This window comes from Chroicocephalus ridibundus, chromosome 7 (genome assembly GCF_963924245.1).
Source record: "Chroicocephalus ridibundus chromosome 7, bChrRid1.1, whole genome shotgun sequence".
NCBI lineage: Eukaryota > Metazoa > Chordata > Aves > Charadriiformes > Laridae > Chroicocephalus > Chroicocephalus ridibundus.
This window is the reverse complement of record NC_086290.1, coordinates 34,129,979-34,150,417: the sequence shown is the minus strand read 5'-3', so window position 1 is coordinate 34,150,417 and position 20,439 is coordinate 34,129,979. Positions and strand designations below refer to the sequence as shown.

The window sequence follows — 20,439 nt, the reverse complement described above, 5'->3', positions numbered from 1 at the left end:
TTTGTCCTCAGGTGTCCACAGTGAGTACTGAAGGACTGTGAGGAATAAATATTTCACAACCTTTTCTGTAAGGTATTTTCAAGTCTTTCCCCCCCTGAGTAAAGTTATAAAAGTAGTTTAAAAGCTAGTCATGAACATCCTTAACCTGATTAATTAGTTTCCCTGAAATCGTAGGGCCTGCATGGGTGAGGAGATCTCAAAAGGCAGGATTTGTAGAATAGAGCCCTCAGTAAGTTTACTTTGGAGAAAGCGCAGTTTCACGATTACACAGGTAATGCATACGCAAGCCGTGTCTGATACAGCATTTCAGATAATTCTGACACATAATTAGCACTGGGAATAATTATAACTGACCTGTGAATCATTCACAGTTGTTTTTATAATTTATCAAAGTAGAACCTGCTCCTATAATGACAGTCTTCTGAAACACAACACATCCTGGAGCTAATGTGCATTGCACTTTTATATGATCCTCTTGATTTTAAGGGATCCTAACACATTTAAAGGCTTATCAAACAGGGTGTTTCTGTCCATCTAGAAGGAGGAACTATACGGATTAGCACCATGCCACAATAGCACATAAACCCTGACAACTTACCCAACTGAGGCTGAAAAGAAAATCATACACAGTATTGACAACAATATTGAGAATTCAACATTTGTTGAGCAGCATTGCTGATGTGCATGGCCTCTTACTTAATAGCTACTCAAAGAATTAGTCTCCAAATACCTTTGTGACTGGGAATTAGCATTTTACAGAAAATTAGTAATAGGAGATTGTAAAAAGGAAAGAAAAGCATGACAAGTAACTACAACAGACTTGTAATGTTTCTAAGGTTACAAGTCAATTTTTCACATGGATTTTTGAGGGTTTTTTTGACAGAGTAAGGAATTAACTAAAAGACTGCAAGAGAAAAAGAAGAAAACAAGTTTTTGTGACAATCCGGACAATTCTAGGGTATGACAACATGGAATACTCTCCAAAGAGGCCAGTGAAAGCCTGTGGTAGGATAGAATTTACCTGCCTACACTGCAAGATGATGGCATATCCTAAACTCTGATGTATGCCTCAACTTCTGGTGTAACAAATCTTTACTAGACCTACATCAAGGACAAATTTATAGAAATATCAAACCAAAATACAAGCTAGTATTAATAATGCGTAAGGTGTCACTAAGCTCTTATTACAAGGACACTAATCTGAATCCTATGGAAGAGCTAGAAAATCAAGCAATAATTTTGTTTATTTGTATATTCTGTGCCTAGTGAAATGTCAGGACTGGGAAAAAAAATGTGTGTTGATGCAAATACCGCTCATAAGCAAGTGGGTGTGTGTATTAACAGGTAATACAGATTTTAACACATCCCTGCAGCTAAGGACAAAAAAAAAAAAAAAAAAAAAAAAAAAGATCAAGTCCCACACCAGTTTTTCAGTAGGTCTGGGGCAGGGTTAGGAAACACATTTGGTCTTACCCTGTGGAGCCACCTCCAGTTTAAAATACTGTTCTTCTCTTTTATAAGATAGCTATAAACAGGATGAAGCAGTAGCCAGCTCTGAACACATGAATACATTCTGATTTTCCCTAGTGAGTAAACTAACTAAAAAATCCCCACCAAACAAACTCAAGCACTAAGCTTCTTCCTCTGCCTGCCTAATACTGGCCTTTATTCTGAGTCCATAAGGCCAGCACAGCAGACTAATTTAATCACTTTTAATTACATTTATCATCATCTGTTGAAATTCCAGGATCAAATCTTAACTTAGAAATACTTTCCTTAACCCGTTGGAAGGCTCCAAAAGTCTCCTGGAACAAGGCTGATAATTGCCTTTTGGGTAGATGAAAAAAACCACACAGAAAATTGACAAAATTAAGGCTCTAAAGGAACAAATTGTGGGATTGCAGAGCCCCTCACAAAAGGCATCTCCATGGCTTAGAGTTAAAGCGGTTTAGGCTGATGCAGACTAGGCTTAATGAGCTTATTACTCATGCGGCTGAATGTCTCCATCATAAAGTCAAGCGTAAACAAGAATTTGATGGTAAACCTGGTAGCTCTCAGATACGTAGCCAGACAGCACGAGAAGAGAAATTATAAAGGAGCGCAAGAAGATTAAAGACACAAGAACTAATATTTTTTTTAGTATACTTTGTCAAGCACTGCTTTATAACAGTTAAAATTAAGTCATCTGAAGGATAAACATCACGCTCAAAGTACCAGGTCCAAGTTACCAAGCAAATTCTCCAGTTTCACCAGTGTTTCGATGATTCTAAAAATGCATGTATAGCAAATTACGTATACTCGTTATAAGAACGCATAAAACAGTGTGTCCTTGGGGGGCTCTAGCTCCATAATGCTTCCATCTTAGAGTATACATGTAAGAAGCTACCCACAGTTGCATCTGTTTTTAAAAAAGGTGAATTTATCACTCAAAGCCATGTGCCCTGACCGTCATGGAAGCTTAAATCCATAGATCCTGCAGAGCAATCCACACGTGGCTGCTGTGCTGCGGTACGTACCTGCCTGCGAGAAGCTGCCCAGTGCCCTTCACTGCAGACAGACAAATAGGCATGAATTGCTAACGGTTTACGGCTACTGGTGGCTGACTGGAGAACGTCCCAGCATCTCTCATTTCTAATTTCTTGTGCCACTGAAATTATCCTTTAGCTGATTACATTTCTATGTATCAATTGCCCACCGATTTGAAGCGGCTGCCAGAATTGTGCAGAGACACTGCAAGGGAAATCGGTGGCCACTCTTCTCTCCGGCTAGGTTACAACCTTTTAAAAGGTGAGGATACCCTAATTATCTTTCTGCCTCTTGGAAATTCCCAGCACGACCCCTTCACTTCCCAGAACAGCACTATTTAATACTGTATGTAATTATTTTGTAAAGTCTTCTTCACACTCAGAAACAGGAACTTGAATGCTTTGGGAGTGAGATGCAGACAAAGTAAGGTAAAACATGTCAATTATTCAGTTCTGTTGTTACAAACTAATAACACTACAAGGCTGTTAGTGTAAACTGTCTTGTCTCCCCCAGCTCTGTATGAAGATTAATAACTTTTACAGTTCTCACAAGGTTATTTTATTTGTACAGTAAGGGTATTTACAGGCATAAGAGGATTTACTGCTTGATTTTATTCTGTGGTTATAATAAAGGATTATATGGCAGGATATGGTGGGGGCAGGGGGGTCCCCCCTCCTTTTTTTTTTTTGACTCAGATATGCCAGTTAATGAGTCAGGATACTTTACATGGTTGTCCTTATAGACTATAATAGATTTTAAAATTCAGCCCTGGCTTAAAAAAAAAAAAAAAAAAAAGAAAGAAGCTTCATGGAGCATCTCAGTAATTTCAAATTACCATTAGTCAGAAAAGGAGATAATACTTTCACCATACATAAAAGGTTTAAGCTAGGCTTTTAAAAGGAAGATGTCAGAAGGAACTTCAAACCATCGACACTGTAACGATGGGTGCTATCTCAAATGCGAAAAGAGAACAGAGTGAATGATTCTGTACAAGCCATCAGGCACCCACCCCTCCAGGCACAGCCTGAGGTGAAATGCACTGTTAGTAGTTATGCCACAGGTTTCACCTAACTACCACTAAAGTTAAAGTGACTTTTCTTCAAGAGTTTTACTATTTTAGTGAGTCAGGCAACTTCTACATTCCAACACGCATACTTCCTGTTAATGAACTTTTCCAGTTTGGTGCTATTAATACTAATCGTAAAATAGCAAAACATCAGATTTCATGTGTATGATCTATAAATGGCCTTTAGTCTGAAAGGTTATTAAGCAAACCGCATTCAGCACCTTCACACACATGAAGAGAAGATCAAAAGACAATTAAGACAAAAGAAATAGTTGAACATTGCTCTTCTGCAATAATTACATAGCAATGTAGCTTATCACTTACAAGGTCATTCAGAAGTGGCAATTACTAACAATTTTCAATGTCACTTTCAGACCCGATAAAAATATATCGGCTAGGATGTCACTTTGAATCTCATCTTTCCTGATAAATTGCCATAGATAATTGTCTCTAATGGGGAAAACAGACCATCAGCAGCTTCTTTTAAATAAAGGCTTTTCCACAGTAAGTAGCAAGCACAAGACTGAAGAGTCTTATCAGTTGTTTCAGATGAGAGAGAAAAAAGTAATAGAATTAACCTCTGTACTACTTTATACCAGGGAAGCACATTTTTAAATCTCAGAATTATCCTTGACTGAGTAATTCAAAGGTGAAGTGGTACAAACACATCCTCAGGGGGGACAAGCAAGCCTATAAGCTCGCACCGTATTTGTAAACAGAAATGATCAAATTATTCTAATTTGATCAGGTTAAAACCAATATACGTCCTTAACCCAGTGTCTGATATGTTTTCCTAAAATCAGGCTTTAAAAATAAAATTAATCAGTGTTTACATCAGTTTCACTCATGTGCATAGATTATGGGTGAATTTAAAATAACATAAGCAAGAAGTTTTGCAAGAGCTTGGGTAGACTGAGTCTGGAGAAATTTATTAGTAGTTCCATGCAACTCTTCCACTACAAAGTTCAAATATGCAATACCCTACCAGAACAGTCACCACCATGCAAACAAATCACTTACCTGACACATAGGAGAACAATATTGAAGTATTTATACATATCTAAATCTCAAAATTCAAGCAGACCTCCAGGCCACTGTCTGCTCTCATGTGGGACACTAATCTTCTCCTGGAGCTCTTCCACTTCACACAAAATTGTTTCATATTAAGCCCTAGGAGTGCCATACTCCGTGGGTTATATAGGAGATTCTCACCCAATGAGTATTTATACGACGCCAGACAGCTCCAAACGAGAGCGAGAGATCCTACCCAGTACCAGCCAGCGTAATACATTGGTGACTTCCCAGGATATAGAACTTCAATTTCTTTGTCAGTCAGGGCAGAGATTTGAACCTGGAACTTTCACACTCGAATCACACATATCATGTTTCTTTCTGGACAAAAATTCTACCTCAGAGGTTCTGTGAAGCCTCATACTTCGGTTTAAGGACCTTCTTACCCACTGGAAGTTTTTGCAAAATTTCATACGCTTACGTAAAAGGTATAGTAAGGGTTTTATTTAGAGAAATTATTATCCGTAAAAAAATTCCTCTTCAGCTAGAAAAATTGAGTCTGGTGAAATAGCGTGACAGTCAATTTAAAAAATGTGCATTTCAATGGTATTTTTACTACTCTCCTCTCATTTGTGCCTCTACTGTGAAATACACACGAGTGCTTTTAAAATTCAGACTCACTTGAAGACACGTAATTTACATTTCTTCTCTGAACCACTTTGGAATTGGCCACAAGCTTCCAGAAAACAGGCAGGTGTTGGTTCTATTTCACATCACCAAATGCACAGTTACTTTAACATCCAGAAAAGTGCCATGCCAGTCAGGTACGTGCACTTGCTCCTAACACTGACTGAGGAAAAGCAACAGACTTTCTAGCAAAGCTTGAGCCTGTGAGCAACAGCAAGAAGGAAATCCAATGGAAACGAAAGCAGCAGACATGCAGTTGCTTGAAGTACACGGCATGCTAGTTATGAGTTGTGACTCCTCTTCTTCAGGCTCTATCAGAGTGGATACAAGGATTTGCAAAATACTAGGAAGTTTAAATAAAAATGAAAATACACAACATGCAATCGTTTTTCATTTACTCACTATATCCAATGGAGTTTTGCTTCCAATCTAATTAAAAATGTCAATTAGAATAATGAAAGACATAATTACTCAAGTATAATGGTAGTCTGCAAGTGTTTCTTGGGGTTTTGTTTCGCTTTGTTTTTCCTGTAGAATAAACTGCATTGCCAGCAGTGCGTGAGCAGCAGCAGAAACCAAGCCCTGATGCTGCCTGCACCCATCTCTACACTGTCTGCCTACGGATGAAATACTCCTGAAGCACCGGGACTGCTGCCTGCCCTCAGGCGGCCACTGTGAACAGATACCAGTTGCATTAGTTCATAAGGGAGGAGGGGAAAGAAGAAAATAATGTTCAATGAGAGCGTTTAAGATCAGTCTACTCAACTGACAAAACACAGATATACAGATACAAAACACACACACTGGGGGGCACTTTGCCTAATGGCGTTAGGTTGCTTTGTAAGCCTACAAAAAACAATCAACCAGTGATAGTTTCTTTTAGAAAGTCTGCTCACGCAGGCAAACATCTTGCCTTGTATAAATAAGCCTGATTACGCCCCCAACATCCCAGCGCCCACAGCTCTTTCTGAGCTATATGGTCTAATGCAACGCCATATGCCATGATCAAATGCCCTTTTCATTGGATTCAGTAGATCTGCAGGAGGAAGATATTCCTCACACATTTACATTTAAACACCACACACAGCGATACACACTCACAGACAGGTATTTAGGCAACAGCAGAAGTCCACGACCTCTTTCCAAACTGAAGGAAAAATGTCTCCTGCTGTTCTGCAATGGCCTGTTCTCTATCAGGAGACAGCAGATGAAAGTGCCTTGCGTCTCCACCCCAGGAAAATAAAGATATAAACTAAAAAAAGACAAAATCTGTCAGAGAGACAGAAGATAAACTTCAGAGACGCCAGGCACTACTCCTGCCCTACAAGCCAAAGTGCCAGCAAGGTGCCAAAGAAAATGGTAAATTCCTGCACTCATGGAGCCCACAAGCAGCATTAGCTTTCTAGAAAACGTTTTTAGGACCAAAATTATCTAGTTTCCAAAACATAAAATCTAAGCCAAAACATACTGGCATATCTAGCATATATAGGCTCCTATTGCTCATTTAACCAGGGGGTACATATCGCAGCAATGCTGACATCATAACTTAAGTAATTGAATCAATCTACCAGTATATGGGGGAGACTAGGAATGACAGGCAAATTAGGTTTATTAAAGTTATTTTCAAGCATTAAGTTCCTAAGTTGTTCTCCTTTTTAGAGCCACTTGAGTTAATGACTTTGAGCTTCCTCCACTAATAAAGGGGCTTCCACATGGGAAAAGCTCTCATTGCTATGAAGTTATTCGCCACACAAAAACCTATCATCACTGGTTTCCGAAAAAACGCTGCCTTTAAGAAACAGGGTGTTGGTGACAGAGATGGACAGGCATTCACAAAGGAGAAAACCCAGAACTGTCCACTAAATGAAGAGATTCAGGCCAGGAGGTGGCCCAGGGACTGCTGCTGGACAAGCATCTGAGCCAGATCCCCTTGTGGCAAAAGGCTTTTTAACACCTATCTCAACCACACTTGTGATTCATTTGTCACTAATTACCAGTGTCCTGCTCTCAGATGGATGAATGAACAAATTCTTGTTGATAAGAGACATATAGAATTAGCAGCAGCCACATCAAAGATTTATAGGGTCTGTGATTTCAACTTCTCCACAGGTAAAGGAACCAGGTGTTTGAAGGCACGCCTTAACTATTTTCCAGTGGTAACAGCAGGTCTAATAAAAGGTGTTTTCCTTCTCTTGAACCCCGGCCTCTCCTTTCGCGGCACAGCCAAGGTGGCTAGTGAGAAATCTGCCCCTGCCCTTTTCGCCTGACACACTCCCCTGCGCAGGTCCCCTTGCTGGGGCAGGCGGGCCGAGGTTCGCCTTTTCTTTTGGACACGGTTTTTGGTTAAACCATGCTCTCCAACCATCCTCAAATGAATTAGCGCCAGTACCGATTCAATTTCTATTAGCCAAAGAGTGAATTTCATTTGCTGACAGAATCAAGAGAAGAGCAGATGAGAAGAAAAAATAACCATCAATTCTTACAGTCTGAGAAGAGATTTCACTACAGGAGACAGGCATTTAATTCTGTTTGCCCTAACACCGCACAGAGGCCTATTTTTACCAGCACCAAGTCCTTGACTGGCTCTCCAGATAGAATTTTAATGTGAAATTACACTTTAAAGTTCACTCTTTTCACACCAACAAGAATTTTATGTTAAGAGATCATTTCAATGAAAAAAGCACCATATTCTTCTTTTTTTCAAAGCGGTTTGGTGATGTGATCAGCTCTAAAATACCAGCTACTGATCGTGACCAATATCCCCGGCTACCAAACACCAAAGAAGGCAGCCACAGTCTAAACAAACATGAGGTTATTTTTAGAAGAAGGAAAGCAGATGGGAGCTTCGGTTGCCTGGGACCACACATGCCCACCACTCAGCCTTTATGAATGGCTCCTTACAGATGGAGAAAGAATTCAAGAATCTGCTTCCACTCTTCTCTTTTTAGCAACATGACGCCATTCACTGCAGGGCAACCACCCCACTAATATCCCAGACAACCTAAAGGTACTCCAGGAAAAAAAGCTTCTGTCATTGAGCTCTGTGGTTGAACACACAAACACAAACTTTATTTGTTTGGGTCAAAGGACACGACCTTTTCACTTTCAATCCTTATTTCTCCTAATAGGTCTCCCATCCTCAAAGAAATTTAGCTAAATTCCAGTCAAGGTATTGAGCTTACAGTAAACACAAAAGCCGAAAAATGAAAATATACTTTTGTAGAAAACCCATCCTTTCCTAAACTGTACTCAAACTCAAGATCATTCATGCACCCACTTTGCCTTAGTTTTGATCAGAATTAAAGATTCATATTTTATTTGAACTCTTTTTTCTAACAGTTTTATGCCCATAAAGAACCATCTTGTTCTAGGGAAGATAATTCCTAGGAATTTTCCTCTGTGAGTTGTCAATAATAAACTATTTACTCAAGGGATAAAATAGTAAAAGAACCATTAGTTTGGCACTGAAAAATAATTTTTTAATTTCAATAATCCTGCCTGAAAATCTCTTCTTCAGGATGGAAGGGATTGGAAATATTTTAGGAGGAGTATTCTTTATGACATGACAAGAGTTCCTGTGAAACAGGTTACTGTTTCAAAGTTAGCACTTTCTTAAGACAGACTTCCCTTTATCTCTGTTATTGCATGCATGAAGCCAAAACAAAAAAGTCTCCCTGCCTATCTACAGACCTATTTATATTGGAATTAGGGCTACTGGGCTCCCACTCTTGCTTGAGTAAAAGCAACTAAAAATACTGTGAATCTTATTTTCCTTTTCGTTAGCACCTAAGATAAGAAAAACAAGAAAAATGTATTTCCAAGATACAGCAGTAAAACCAGCCAAGTACCCCTCAGACACAACCAGCTGTCCTCGTGCATCTACTCTACACACTAACCCACCAAGTCAACCTGCAGCGTCAACTGGAATTGACAGTTTCCCACACCATAACCGAGAGCCCAGTGCGACTCAGGAGAGAGGAACAAGGCAAAGAGTGTTGCCAGTTTTCTGGATCTCCATTGGTTTAGTTTTCAAAACTGATAAACAGGCAGCTTGAGGACTATGATGGCATTTGATGAATCATAGACTCTGTTGGGTTGGAAGGGACCTTTAAAGGTCATCTGGTCCAACCCCCTGCAGTAAGCAGGGACATCTTTAACTAGATCAGGTTGCTCACAGCCTCATCAAGCCTGGCCTTGAATGTCTCCAGGGATGGGGCCTCCACCCCCTCTCTGGGCAACCTGTTCCAGTGTCTCACCACCCTCACAGTAAAGAACTTCTTCCTAATGTCCGATCTAAACCTACCCTGCTCTAGTTTAAAACCACTGCCCCTCGTCCTATCGCTACGTGCCCTTGCAAACAGCCCCTCCCCAGCTTTCTTAGAGGCCCCCTTCAGGTACTGGAAGGCTGCTATAAGTTCTCCCCGGAGCCTTCTCTTCTCCAGGCTGAACAACCCCAACTCTCTCAGCCTGTCTTCATAGGAGAGGTGCTCCAGCCCTCGGATCATCTTTGTGGCCCTCCTCTGGACGCTCTCCAACAGGTCCATGTCCTTCTTGTGCTGAGGGCTCCAGAGCTGGACACAGTCCTCCAGGTGGGGTCTCACCAGAGCAGAGCAGAGGGGGAAAATCAACTCTCTGGATCTGATGGCCACTCTTCTTTTGATGCGGCCCAGGATGCGATTGGCCTTCTGGGCTGCAAGCACGCATTGCTGGCTTACATCCAGCTTTTCATCTACCAGGACCCGCAAGTACAAGCACTTTTCCGCAGGGCTGCTCTCTATCACGTCATGCCCCAGCCTGTATTGATAATGAGGATTGTCCCGACCCAAGTGTAGGACCTTGCACTTGGCCTTGTTGAACTTGATGACTTACTGTTCTTTCTCCGATGTGGAAAAGAAGGCGCGTCCAGATAAGTCATGCCTAGAAGCAATTAAACTTTACTGGATGTTTCATTCAACTATGAGTAACTGGAGCAGTCAATGTATTGTGGTTAACAGCCGCCAGAAATAAAGATCATGGTTCATGATGAAGTCCTTGTCATACATCTGCCACAGAGAGCACAACAAACTGTGACCAAGCCACCAGCCAGCCTCACAAGGCAGCGAGGTTCCTTTCCGTCTGCGCCAGATGAATGCTTATTGCAGCTTTTACACGCAGCCTTTGAATAGCGATGAATAACCATAACTCTGTCAAAAACAATTTGATTGCATTTCAGGATAGCAATGCCTACAGATAACATTGCTTTATCAGATGAAGCACGGGAATCAATGATTGTCTTAACACCTGGGACTCTCATGTTGGAGTAAGTGAATAAACCCAACACAAGGATTATTTCCATTTCATGCCCACCACACGATTACCTTTCAGCTACTCAAGACTTTGGTCTCGGCTCTTTTGCCATCCTGAATCCAAGCAATTCCAAAAAAAAACCCGTGAAAAGGCGATGCCCATATGAAGTAATCACTGTTATGAAATACAAAGTTGTTACACTCAAGCCTCAGTAATTCATTACAGCTAAGGGACAGGTGCTCACGTGAACAAAACAAAATCACCTTCTGACAGTGGGTACAAAGATGATGAGTCCAGTCCTACTGTTGATTGAGCACATACGCTTTCTGGTAAATTTAACTTTTGTATTCCAGAGGGAAAATGAGATGCCTGTCAAGCCCTGAACATCAATGGCAAAATCTCAGCCCCCACAGAACTTTCAGGCAGACACCCGACCACGCGAGAGTGGTCCTTTGCATGCAATAGGTTAAAACTTGTAGGAGTTTTCTTCTTTCACTGGCGTCCATAGAACAGCTGTATGACTATAACTCTGCAAATGATGCTTGACCTTGGGTTTCTATGCTGCAGCTATAGTCACAAATATGGGAAGACTGACATGGAAAAACATTGAATTTCTCTGGCCAAATATAGAACACTTGCTGCACAGCTGTCTCTAGCCCACAGTCTGCGTTTCACCCTCCAAAATTAAAAAGAAAACCCAACACCTCTGATATGCACTGCATTCCCTGCTCTTCCTTTTGTCTGGCAAGCCTAAGCAACACTAGGACTCGACAGCAGGTCATTGTCTGCAACTGATATGTTGCCAGAAAACATGCATAGCAACAAACAAAAGAAAAGAGAGGAGACCTTGCTCCGTGCCTGCTCCACGCCTCACGGCACGCAGGGACTATGATACGAAGGCTGAAAGAAAATTGCCCAGTGAAGACTCTTTTATAGAGGTCTCTGCTCCTGCAAGTCATGCAAGAATCTGGTGATAGGACAGGGGTAAGGTTGCAATACAGATGGCTGTGGCTGTACAAGCATAGGCTTGTACACAGCACAGAGGAGGCTACTATAAATATACACCCTTCAAATACCAAGAACATTTGCTTTTGTTCCAAACGGGTGTCAGGCTCAGCAGAAGACCCCTCCATCCCCACGGGCAGTCATGAGAGATCAGCTCTAGGAAAAGGCTCTAAACAAGGAAAGGTCAAGCTCGCTGCCACAAACAGTAAAGGAGCAGTGATATTTTAAGTGTCCTAAATATACATGCTTGCAGGTGAGAGCTAAAAAGGCTTAACATCCCACCTGAACTTCTGACCCAGGGCTGCCCTGGTGTAATTACATGTCACGGTTTCCTAGCTGTCGCGCCCTGGCGCAGGCCTGCTGCAGTGCGTCTCCTGCAGCAGTAACTGACAGTGCTGGTAAACGTGGCATCAGTGCAGCGTGTGCCGTGCAGAACTCCCTTTCAATAATTAAGTACTTTGACTCTTCAACAAAGAAAGAAAGAACCAAACAACATAAAACACTAAACAGCACACAGTGTTCTAAAGCATGAATATCTGTACAATTTTCTGATCTGATTTTTTTTAAAGCAATTAAAGCTTATTTATAAGTGACAATAATTTTGGATCACCCTGTATATCAAGCAGTTCAGTTAACACCCATCTTCACGACACTTATTTTTACAAGTCAAAAACTTCTATAAATCCATACTATACTTCTCCCAAATCCAATTTTTTGCTACAAACTTTTGGGTTCTTACAAGATGCAATTTCTAATTGTTTAGGTCCAGGATATTAAAAACATCAACAAAAATAAACTAATTACACTGCATACAAGGTTATTCTTGATTATGGTGACTTTATCAATACTGCTATTGTTTCACTAGAGGCAAAAAGGCACTGCAGGTATGCAGGTATGCAGCTGACAAAAGCTATTTATTGTCTCAGTTTGCAAGTCAGATAATGTGCCAGCTAAATAAGGCACATACACTGTCATGCACTGGGAACTACCCCTTACTACTGGCACATACACATACCCTGGGAATATTTTGATCACAGTTAAAAATAATTTGAGCGTACATAAACTCCACTCAAAGACAACATTTAAGCACCAGCTTGTTGAACAAGGACTGGATTATCAAGATTAACATGTTTTTAAGATACACCTGGTTGCATATATTTGAGTTTACTGCACCATATTGCAGGTTTTCACGGATCTGTGAATATCCAAAGAACTCAAATAGTAAAGGGAGTTCATAGTCCTACCGTATGCACGTACATATCAGCAGATAAGAGACTTCCGAAACCGCCTGAGTACTTACCAGTTCCAAACACTGCCGGTGCCCATATGCAGCAGCGTAATGCACAGTGTTGTACCCTTCTTTGTCTTGGATGGATGGATTGGCGTCGTTCTGTAGAAGGAACTCCAGACACCTGTGGACAATTCACTAGTGTAAATGTGAGCTCACCATATTTAACAGACATCCCTCACTGCACCTAGGAGTGGCACTGAAAACTGGCAGTTAATTCCGTATTTCTGGCAGCACCTCAAATCTCTTTTCACCCTCAGCTCCCCACATTCACCATGTTTTTAAACAGAAAATCCCCACTCATCTTTGACGATCATCTTCATAAAAACCAATCTTCAACCTAGCTTCGGCGGCTACTCTAGATTACAACATGATATTCTATTATAAAACCTGAAAGAACATGACACAACTCTGTACCGTGATGTAAACAGCCTAGAACTGCTACTACCCACGTAAAAACTCATGTATCAAACCACTGGCCTCCAAACATGCACTATGGCAAGCTGAAAAATAAAAAATTAACTGAATTAATTTCCTGGCATGTATGCACATATTTTCTTCTTTGTTGGCTTTTTTTTAAAAAAAATCATGTGTTTTTCAAAGGATTCCTTATGCTCTTTATAGCTCTTGCCACTTATACCATCAAGAAATCATCATTTTGTTATCAGCACTTTCTTTCATAGCTTGTAATTTGTAGTGAATGTAAGGCTGTCACATGAAAAAGGGGATTTTTAAAACAAAAAAAAAAACCATGAAGCAACTAGATGAAAATGTCAATCCGAGTAAATACATTGAGGAAGCCATTAGCTACTTCTTTTTGCAACATACATACTCAGTCCAAAGCATTAGACAGTGCACGATACTAAAGAATTGTGAAATTACTGAAGCAGTACATTTTCAAGTAAGAAACAGCAACAAGCACAGAAACAGAAATATTAGGGAATATGCGCGCAGAGAACAGCACCGAGCTTTTTTCTTTAGGTTAGCCCTCATTAAAGCCAAGCGCCGTGTTTAGCAGAGCAATGAATGAGCAAAAGCAGGGTGTAAAACTGCAGCCCAAAGCAGTGGCATTCTCCAGAAATGAGGTCTAACTGTTTTATTGACACCAAACTTACAATGCAGCTTCTTTTTCCTTCATCTCACTGGCTCTTTCAAGTTCTTCAGCATTTTCATGGGAGTTACCCAAAATATTCTTTCTTCTTAGCATAGAGGACAGAAAAATGCAACTTATTTTCAAAACATCATACCAGTGATTTTGACGCAGTCTGCCACCCATCCCCAATCTCCTCTTCAAGGAGTTGGCCTCCTCCAGCCAACAATAAGAATTACACAAGTTAAGTGAATGTACCACATGGGTCTGCAGCTAATAAATTTTGCAAGATACGGAGACAACTACAACATGGTAGTTCACTGCCCCAGAAAACCAGAAAAAAAAAAAAAACCAAACCAGAAAATTCTGGTTTCTATCAGAAACAGTTTGATTATCTCGGATCCTTCTGTTTCTCCCACAGCAATGTTGCGCATTTTGTTTCCTTTGCAGAGAGGAACTCAGGATTACCACAACTTGCTTCTTGCTACAGTAGCCTGCTGGTTCTTCTCTAGCATTTAAGATGCAGAGCAAGTTTAATCACTGATACTAATCGGTCTGCATTAGCTGGGTTGGACTCTCCTCGCTTTCTGTGAAATATCTTGGCAACACTGTGTAGATCTCCCAGTCAGGTTCTTTAGTTTCTTCAAAGAGCTCAGCATGTCTTCATATCCCTGCACACCCGAATCATTTTTGGTACCTCCGCTTCCCAGATGGATGGATGGCAGACAGAAGACTAAGATTTGTGATCTTACAATCATGAGCTTGTGATTATGATCTTTCTTGGCCACCACGGCTAACACAGAGTAAGTTTATAAACCGCTATCATCATGGATTAGTAGCTTGAAAACTTGAAGGACGGTTTGCTAATTTCAATCCAAATATAATAGGCAAATTCCAGCCTGGATTCTGCACAACGCAGAACAGTACGTTCTTTCTTTAATATGCAATTTCCCATTTGTAATATCAAGATTTTACATTCTTCCTGCAGGCGCTAGCAATGACAGGTTGTTCTACAAACCCAGGGTCTGTCTGACATCCACTGACTCAGAGAAAACTTAATTATTAATAAAATAACTCCCTTGAATATTAACATTGTAAGTTTATAGACAGTATTCGTGCTACGCTGAAGTCCTACCTGCATCTGCTTTCAGTTAACCATGAATCAGTGAGATCCCAAAATAAGATTCCCTGAACAGAATAAGCAATGATCTGGAGAAACAGTACATACTCAGGAACTGCAGTTATCTATTTAATGAAAATGCTGTTGTGATTTCTACTGCAGGAAAGGGTATTTTCTGAAGACCGTAAGCAACAACAGCTACCAAAATAGTTGAAACAGTTGGGCAACCTCTCTGCACCAAGACTTCTCCCTGTTCATTAACTGCCCACATCCAAAGTTAAATAATTACGAATATTCTTTGGACTCAGTTTGCCTGACCTTGGGAGTTTTTTGCCATTCAGCAGGAAAAACAATAAATGCTGACCTACAAAATCACAGATTGCAAATAGCATTTCATCTATGTAATAGGGCTTCTTCCAGAACATCTCAAACTGGAAAATTTAATGAGAAGACAGCATCACCACATCAGAATCAATTTAGGTTTGGACTATGAGGGGAAATAAAGGCCACATATTCCTGCCAATGTTCAGGATGTTACTGAAGTAAGCTTTTTGTTATTTTTTTTTAATTAGTCATGAAAGTAGCTACATCCTTAAGTTAACCAAGAGCTTATTTACATGCTGGAGCCTCACCTAGAAAGAGCCAAAAGCTGAAAAACACACACTGAATCACCACTCGCAACACCCCGAGTAACACCCCACCCTGGCAAGACAGAATTAGAAACGGCCTGTGGTGAAAGCCTTCCTACAATCCTACTCTGCTTGTAATGCCAAGCACAGATCTTTGAAGATCCTGCGGCCTTCTTCCCAGCACTGGTGAGGTTTTAGGGTGAGCGGGAAGACATTTTTCATATCAGTATTATCACAGCAAATTATGAAGAAGCTACCAAGGCTGTGGTCTGGCATCCAAACTTCTACAATAAAGTTAAGCGTTAAGTTTTCCTGCAGTAGCTTTGAGGTGGTATTCTGCTGTAAATGAGACAGACGTATTTTTACCAGATCTCTCTATGCAAGAAACCAAAAAAATAGTTCCTTAATGTCATGGTTTCAGCTGGGATAGAGGTGACTTTCTTATTAGTAGCTAGTACAGTGCTATGTTTTGGATTTGGGATGAGAATCATGTTGATAGCACACTGGTGGTTTTGGTTGTTGCTAAGCAGTCAAGGTCTTTTCTGCTGCTCACCCCACCCTGCCAGCGAGTGGGCTGGGAGTGCACAAAAAGTTGGGAGGAGACACAGCTGGGACAGCTGACCCCAACTGACCAAAGGGTTATTCCATACCCTATGACGTCATGCTCAGTATATAAAGCTGGGGGAAGAAGAAGGAAGTGATGACATTCGGAGGGATGGCATTTTGTCTTCCCAAGTGATGGAACCCTGCTTTCCTGGAGATGGCTGAACACCTGCCTGCTGATGGGAAGTGGTGAATGAATTCCTTGCTTGGCTTTGCTTGCGTGCGTGGCTTTTGCTTTACCTATTAAACTGTCTTTATCTCAACCCATGAGTTTTCTCACTTTTACTCTTCCAATTCTCTCCTCACCCCATCGGGGGGGAGCAAGCGAGTGGCTGTGTGGTGCTTAGTTGCTGGCTGGGGTTAAACCACAACACGTTTTTAAGAGAGAACTAGCAGGATAATTGAGCCTGTTTTATACAGTATATGATAAGGAAGAGATTGCCAAAATATGCAACTAGCTGGGAATTAGAAATTGCAGTCACTAACCACAGGATTTCTAAGTTTTGCAGCTGTTTTCCCCCTTTCTCACAAGAATAGCAGTGCATTCTGTCAAAGGATATTCCCCAGGCCTTTCTCTTTTTAAAGTTTCTAAAAATGAACCTGTTTGGACAGGGTGAGCATTTTTATCAGCTCTGACAGTGGAGAGAGACCGATGGGTAAATTTATCCCATCTTTTCCAGAAAGCCTGTCAGAATGGCCAGATGTTTGTCTGTCACAGCAGCCCATCTGGGAAAACCTCTTCTTCTTCTGTCTCTCGCTCCATCCCTTCTGATGGACTTGCAAAGCAGATGTAGAAAATTCTCTGAGCTTACTCTTGTGAGGAAACCACACAGAGGAAAACAGAAGACAAAACGCTGTGAGAATAGTTCAGTAGGACAGGATGGCTGCAAAACTGTGTTTTACATTGAAGGTAAACCATAGAGCTGAAATGCCACATCATCTGGGGATGTGGCTTATAGTCGGAGCAACTCAGTGTGGAGTTATGCATACATCTGAGAGAAATTCCTTTGCTAGCAGGATCATTGTTTTGGCTCAAATGGCATAGCCTCATGAAGAGACTAGAATGACACTGATTTAGCAATACACTTTAAACAAGCAATACAGAGAGGCTTTCTTACTTTCGGTCCATGTCAGAAGCAGCAGCATAGTGCAAAGGGGTGCGTCCCCAGTCATCTGTTTCATTAATATTGGCTCCTGTTGTCACCAGCGTCTCAATACAGTGGAAATGACAATTTGCAGCTGCATAGTGCAAAGGTGTCCTGGAACATAAGTGACAATATGTTACCTCATATTCCAATATGCACCACTGAGAATAGCAATAAATCTTAACTCCTACAGATTTCCAGCAGTTGATATCAGTGCCTTATGTTCCCGTGATGAAATGCAAAGTTATTCAAATTTAACAAAATATTGTGGTAACAGGAAGTTCTGGTGCTCCTAGAAAGCCTAATAGGATACAGATCCTCAATCTGTGTCTTGCAAACAACCTATTCCTGCCGACAGCCTCTGCTGTTGCTCTGCATACATGCTACTTTCTTCCAGTCGGGAGGCAGAGCAAAGCACAGTGTCCCTCGCAGCATCTTATTTAGCTGGCATAGCAACACTCATAGCAACACTTCATAACGAGTAAAAAAAAAAACAAAAACCCTCTAGGAAGCACGTCAAATAGCAGCAATCCTCCCATCATAACCCAGGTGTTGTCTTGGGCACACAAGCACAATAACTTAGGCAATAAGAGAAGCAATAAGGAAAAAATAACAAAAAACCTGTGACATTTTTAAAACAGAAGACTCAAGAGAGTGGGATGGCTTTCATGTCTCTAATGAAATCTGCACCTGTCTGTCTGGTATGTAACTGCAGCAGCAACAGTTCTGCAGGGAAGGCCAAACTCCTAGTTTATTTTACTGTCATTTTTCATAGCACGTATGATTTCCAGACTGAGGTGGTCTTTCTTCCTGGCCTGACAGATTCTTTTTGTGTGGTTTTTTTTTTTTTTAAATGAGCTTTGTAATTTACCTACCTCCCACATTTGTCCTTCTTATTAAAATCTGCTCCACTGCTTTGCAAGAGTTTTATACATTCAACATTACTGGAAAGAGAAGTAAAGAAAACAAAACATGAACAAATCAGAAGTTTATATCTGTGTCGCCCCCTGCCCCCAAAGAGGAAAAAGTTACTCTAACTATTTTCGTATTATTTGCCCTGCAAAACCAGGGTACAGCCAACTACAACGTGAAATTCAATCAAACAGAAAATTAAGCTTTCAAAAACTATTTCTGTTTTTCCTTCTAGAAAACTTCAAACTTCTCTTCTGCAGAAGAAAAAAACATTGATTTTCCAAAGAGAGCACAGTAAACGTGATCTGAATTCAGTGTGTTAGGAGATTGTCAATGGGAGCTGTACTCTAATGCTTCCCACACTGAACTGGTATTTTGTAAGAGAACTTTAACAGAAAGTTGTCGTTAGCTTTTAAAATGCCAGTCTAATAACGAAGAGGTGACATTTAACGAAATCCACCCCTGCTCAGCAAAGCTTTCAACAGTACGCATTTTGCTCAAATCCTGTTTACTTAGTGAGATTTAATCACACGAGTTACTTGGATTATTCTCATATGATTTGTTGACTATTGATAAATTTAAGCACGTCTCCCAAGTGCTTTGTTAAATAAAGAGCGTAGCGATTTAAAGTGATTGTCAATAACAATACTGCATTTATATAAGCAGATGAGTTGGACTCCATTGCTTGTATCTGTTGAAAGAATTTACCACATCATAGCTGCTTCTTCATCTTGTTTAAAGCCAGGTGATTTTTGATAAAAAATAAAACAGCTGAATTCTCACATCTTTTGTAATTCAAGCGAGTAAATGTACGATTCCAGCCAGAAAATGATGTCAAGAAGTGCGGCATTGTCCAAGACTCCTTGTCATTCACAGGGGCAATAAATCGTTTGTGCTCACAGATGAGCAGGCCTTTGAAGTTTGTTCTTTTCCTGTTACCCGTGCAACTCCCATTAATGCAATGGGAGTAACAGGCATGCGTCAGGAAAAAAACAAATGCCTCCAGCTCCAGGGGAAAAAAAAAAGACTGGATGCAATATATTGGCTTATGTTCATCCCTACGCGAAATTGCTATTGCATAAAAATAGCTACAGAACACTCACCACAATGTACTAAAAATAAAAACACTTGTTAGTGATGGCAATTGTAGTAAACCACTGGAAAAATATTGTTTATTTTCATGAGCCACTTTTGCTTCTTATGAGGTCTCTCCTTCTCTTTAGGACTTCCAGGTTGTTTTTATTATTCTTTTGGGGCGCAGCCTTATCAAAGAGGTAGCATTTGAACCATACTATAATAATCTCCATCCAAGCAACAGTCATACCTCCTCTATTAAGATGAGACAACTATCAAGAAGAATAATAAAAACAGTATTTGGATCAATTTGATCAGGTTTTTGTAACAATGAAAACTGTGTGATATACATTTTGGTCCACTGAGAAGAAAAAACAACTTCCAGAAAGACTGCCAAGTATTCGCCATGGATGACCATTTCTGCTTGCTATAACCACAGAGAATCCAGGCTAGCTTCTAGCTAAGGCTCCGTTTCAGCTGTTCTCTGAGACACCAAGTCCCCAATAGCAGAGTCAAAACTCAGTGCTTGCCAGATGTTTTGTCCTTTTGCTAGGTTAACTTCACAGCACTCCACCGACAATTATTGGGAAATATTTAAACTAACTGGATGTGACCTTTACAACTTAAATTGACGTATTTCAGTTTTCATTTGTTTCCATTTCTGGCTTCCCAGCACTTATCAGGAAAGTATCACCCTGAGAGAACAAGAGTCTTTTAACTTTCTAATTTGGAAGTTGGGGGGTTGTCTGTTTGTTTGTGGGTTGTTTTTTTGATGTTGTTTTGGTTTGTTGGTTTTCAGTTTAGAAACTTTTAAACTTGCACTTGAAAAATGGGAAAGAGGGAGATGAGCTGCATTTGGACTCCAGGGTTGCAATCTGATGATGGGCACTGTTGCATAGTTGCATTTTCAGACAAGGACACAGCCCACAGGTGGAGGCCAGGAATAACTCCCCTGCCAGCAGCATCCCAGGAGCCACAGCCCCTTCTTCTCACTGGC

The 20,439-nt window shown here is 40.7% G+C and overlaps 1 protein-coding gene across 11 annotated transcripts in view; it reads right to left on the bottom strand.

Annotated features, from left to right (window-relative positions):
* The window catches only part of ANKRD44 (ankyrin repeat domain 44), a 145,586-nt gene that overhangs the window by 23,357 nt on the left and 101,790 nt on the right, over nt 1-20,439 (bottom strand). For 5 of the 11 annotated variants that reach the window (XM_063342502.1, XM_063342510.1, XM_063342511.1 and 2 more), the window contains exons 13-17: nt 18,332-18,400; nt 17,430-17,570; nt 13,985-14,068; nt 12,882-12,993; nt 5,693-5,719 (exon numbers count right to left, since the gene is read on the bottom strand). In XM_063342502.1, the coding sequence (XP_063198572.1) occupies nt 5,693-5,719; nt 12,882-12,993; nt 13,985-14,068; nt 17,430-17,570; nt 18,332-18,400 (433 nt within the window). The remainder of the gene's footprint in view (nt 1-5,692; nt 5,720-12,881; nt 12,994-13,984; nt 14,069-17,429; nt 17,571-18,331; nt 18,401-20,439) is intronic. The other 6 variants (XM_063342505.1, XM_063342508.1, XM_063342513.1 and 3 more) reach the window with 3 other exon arrangements.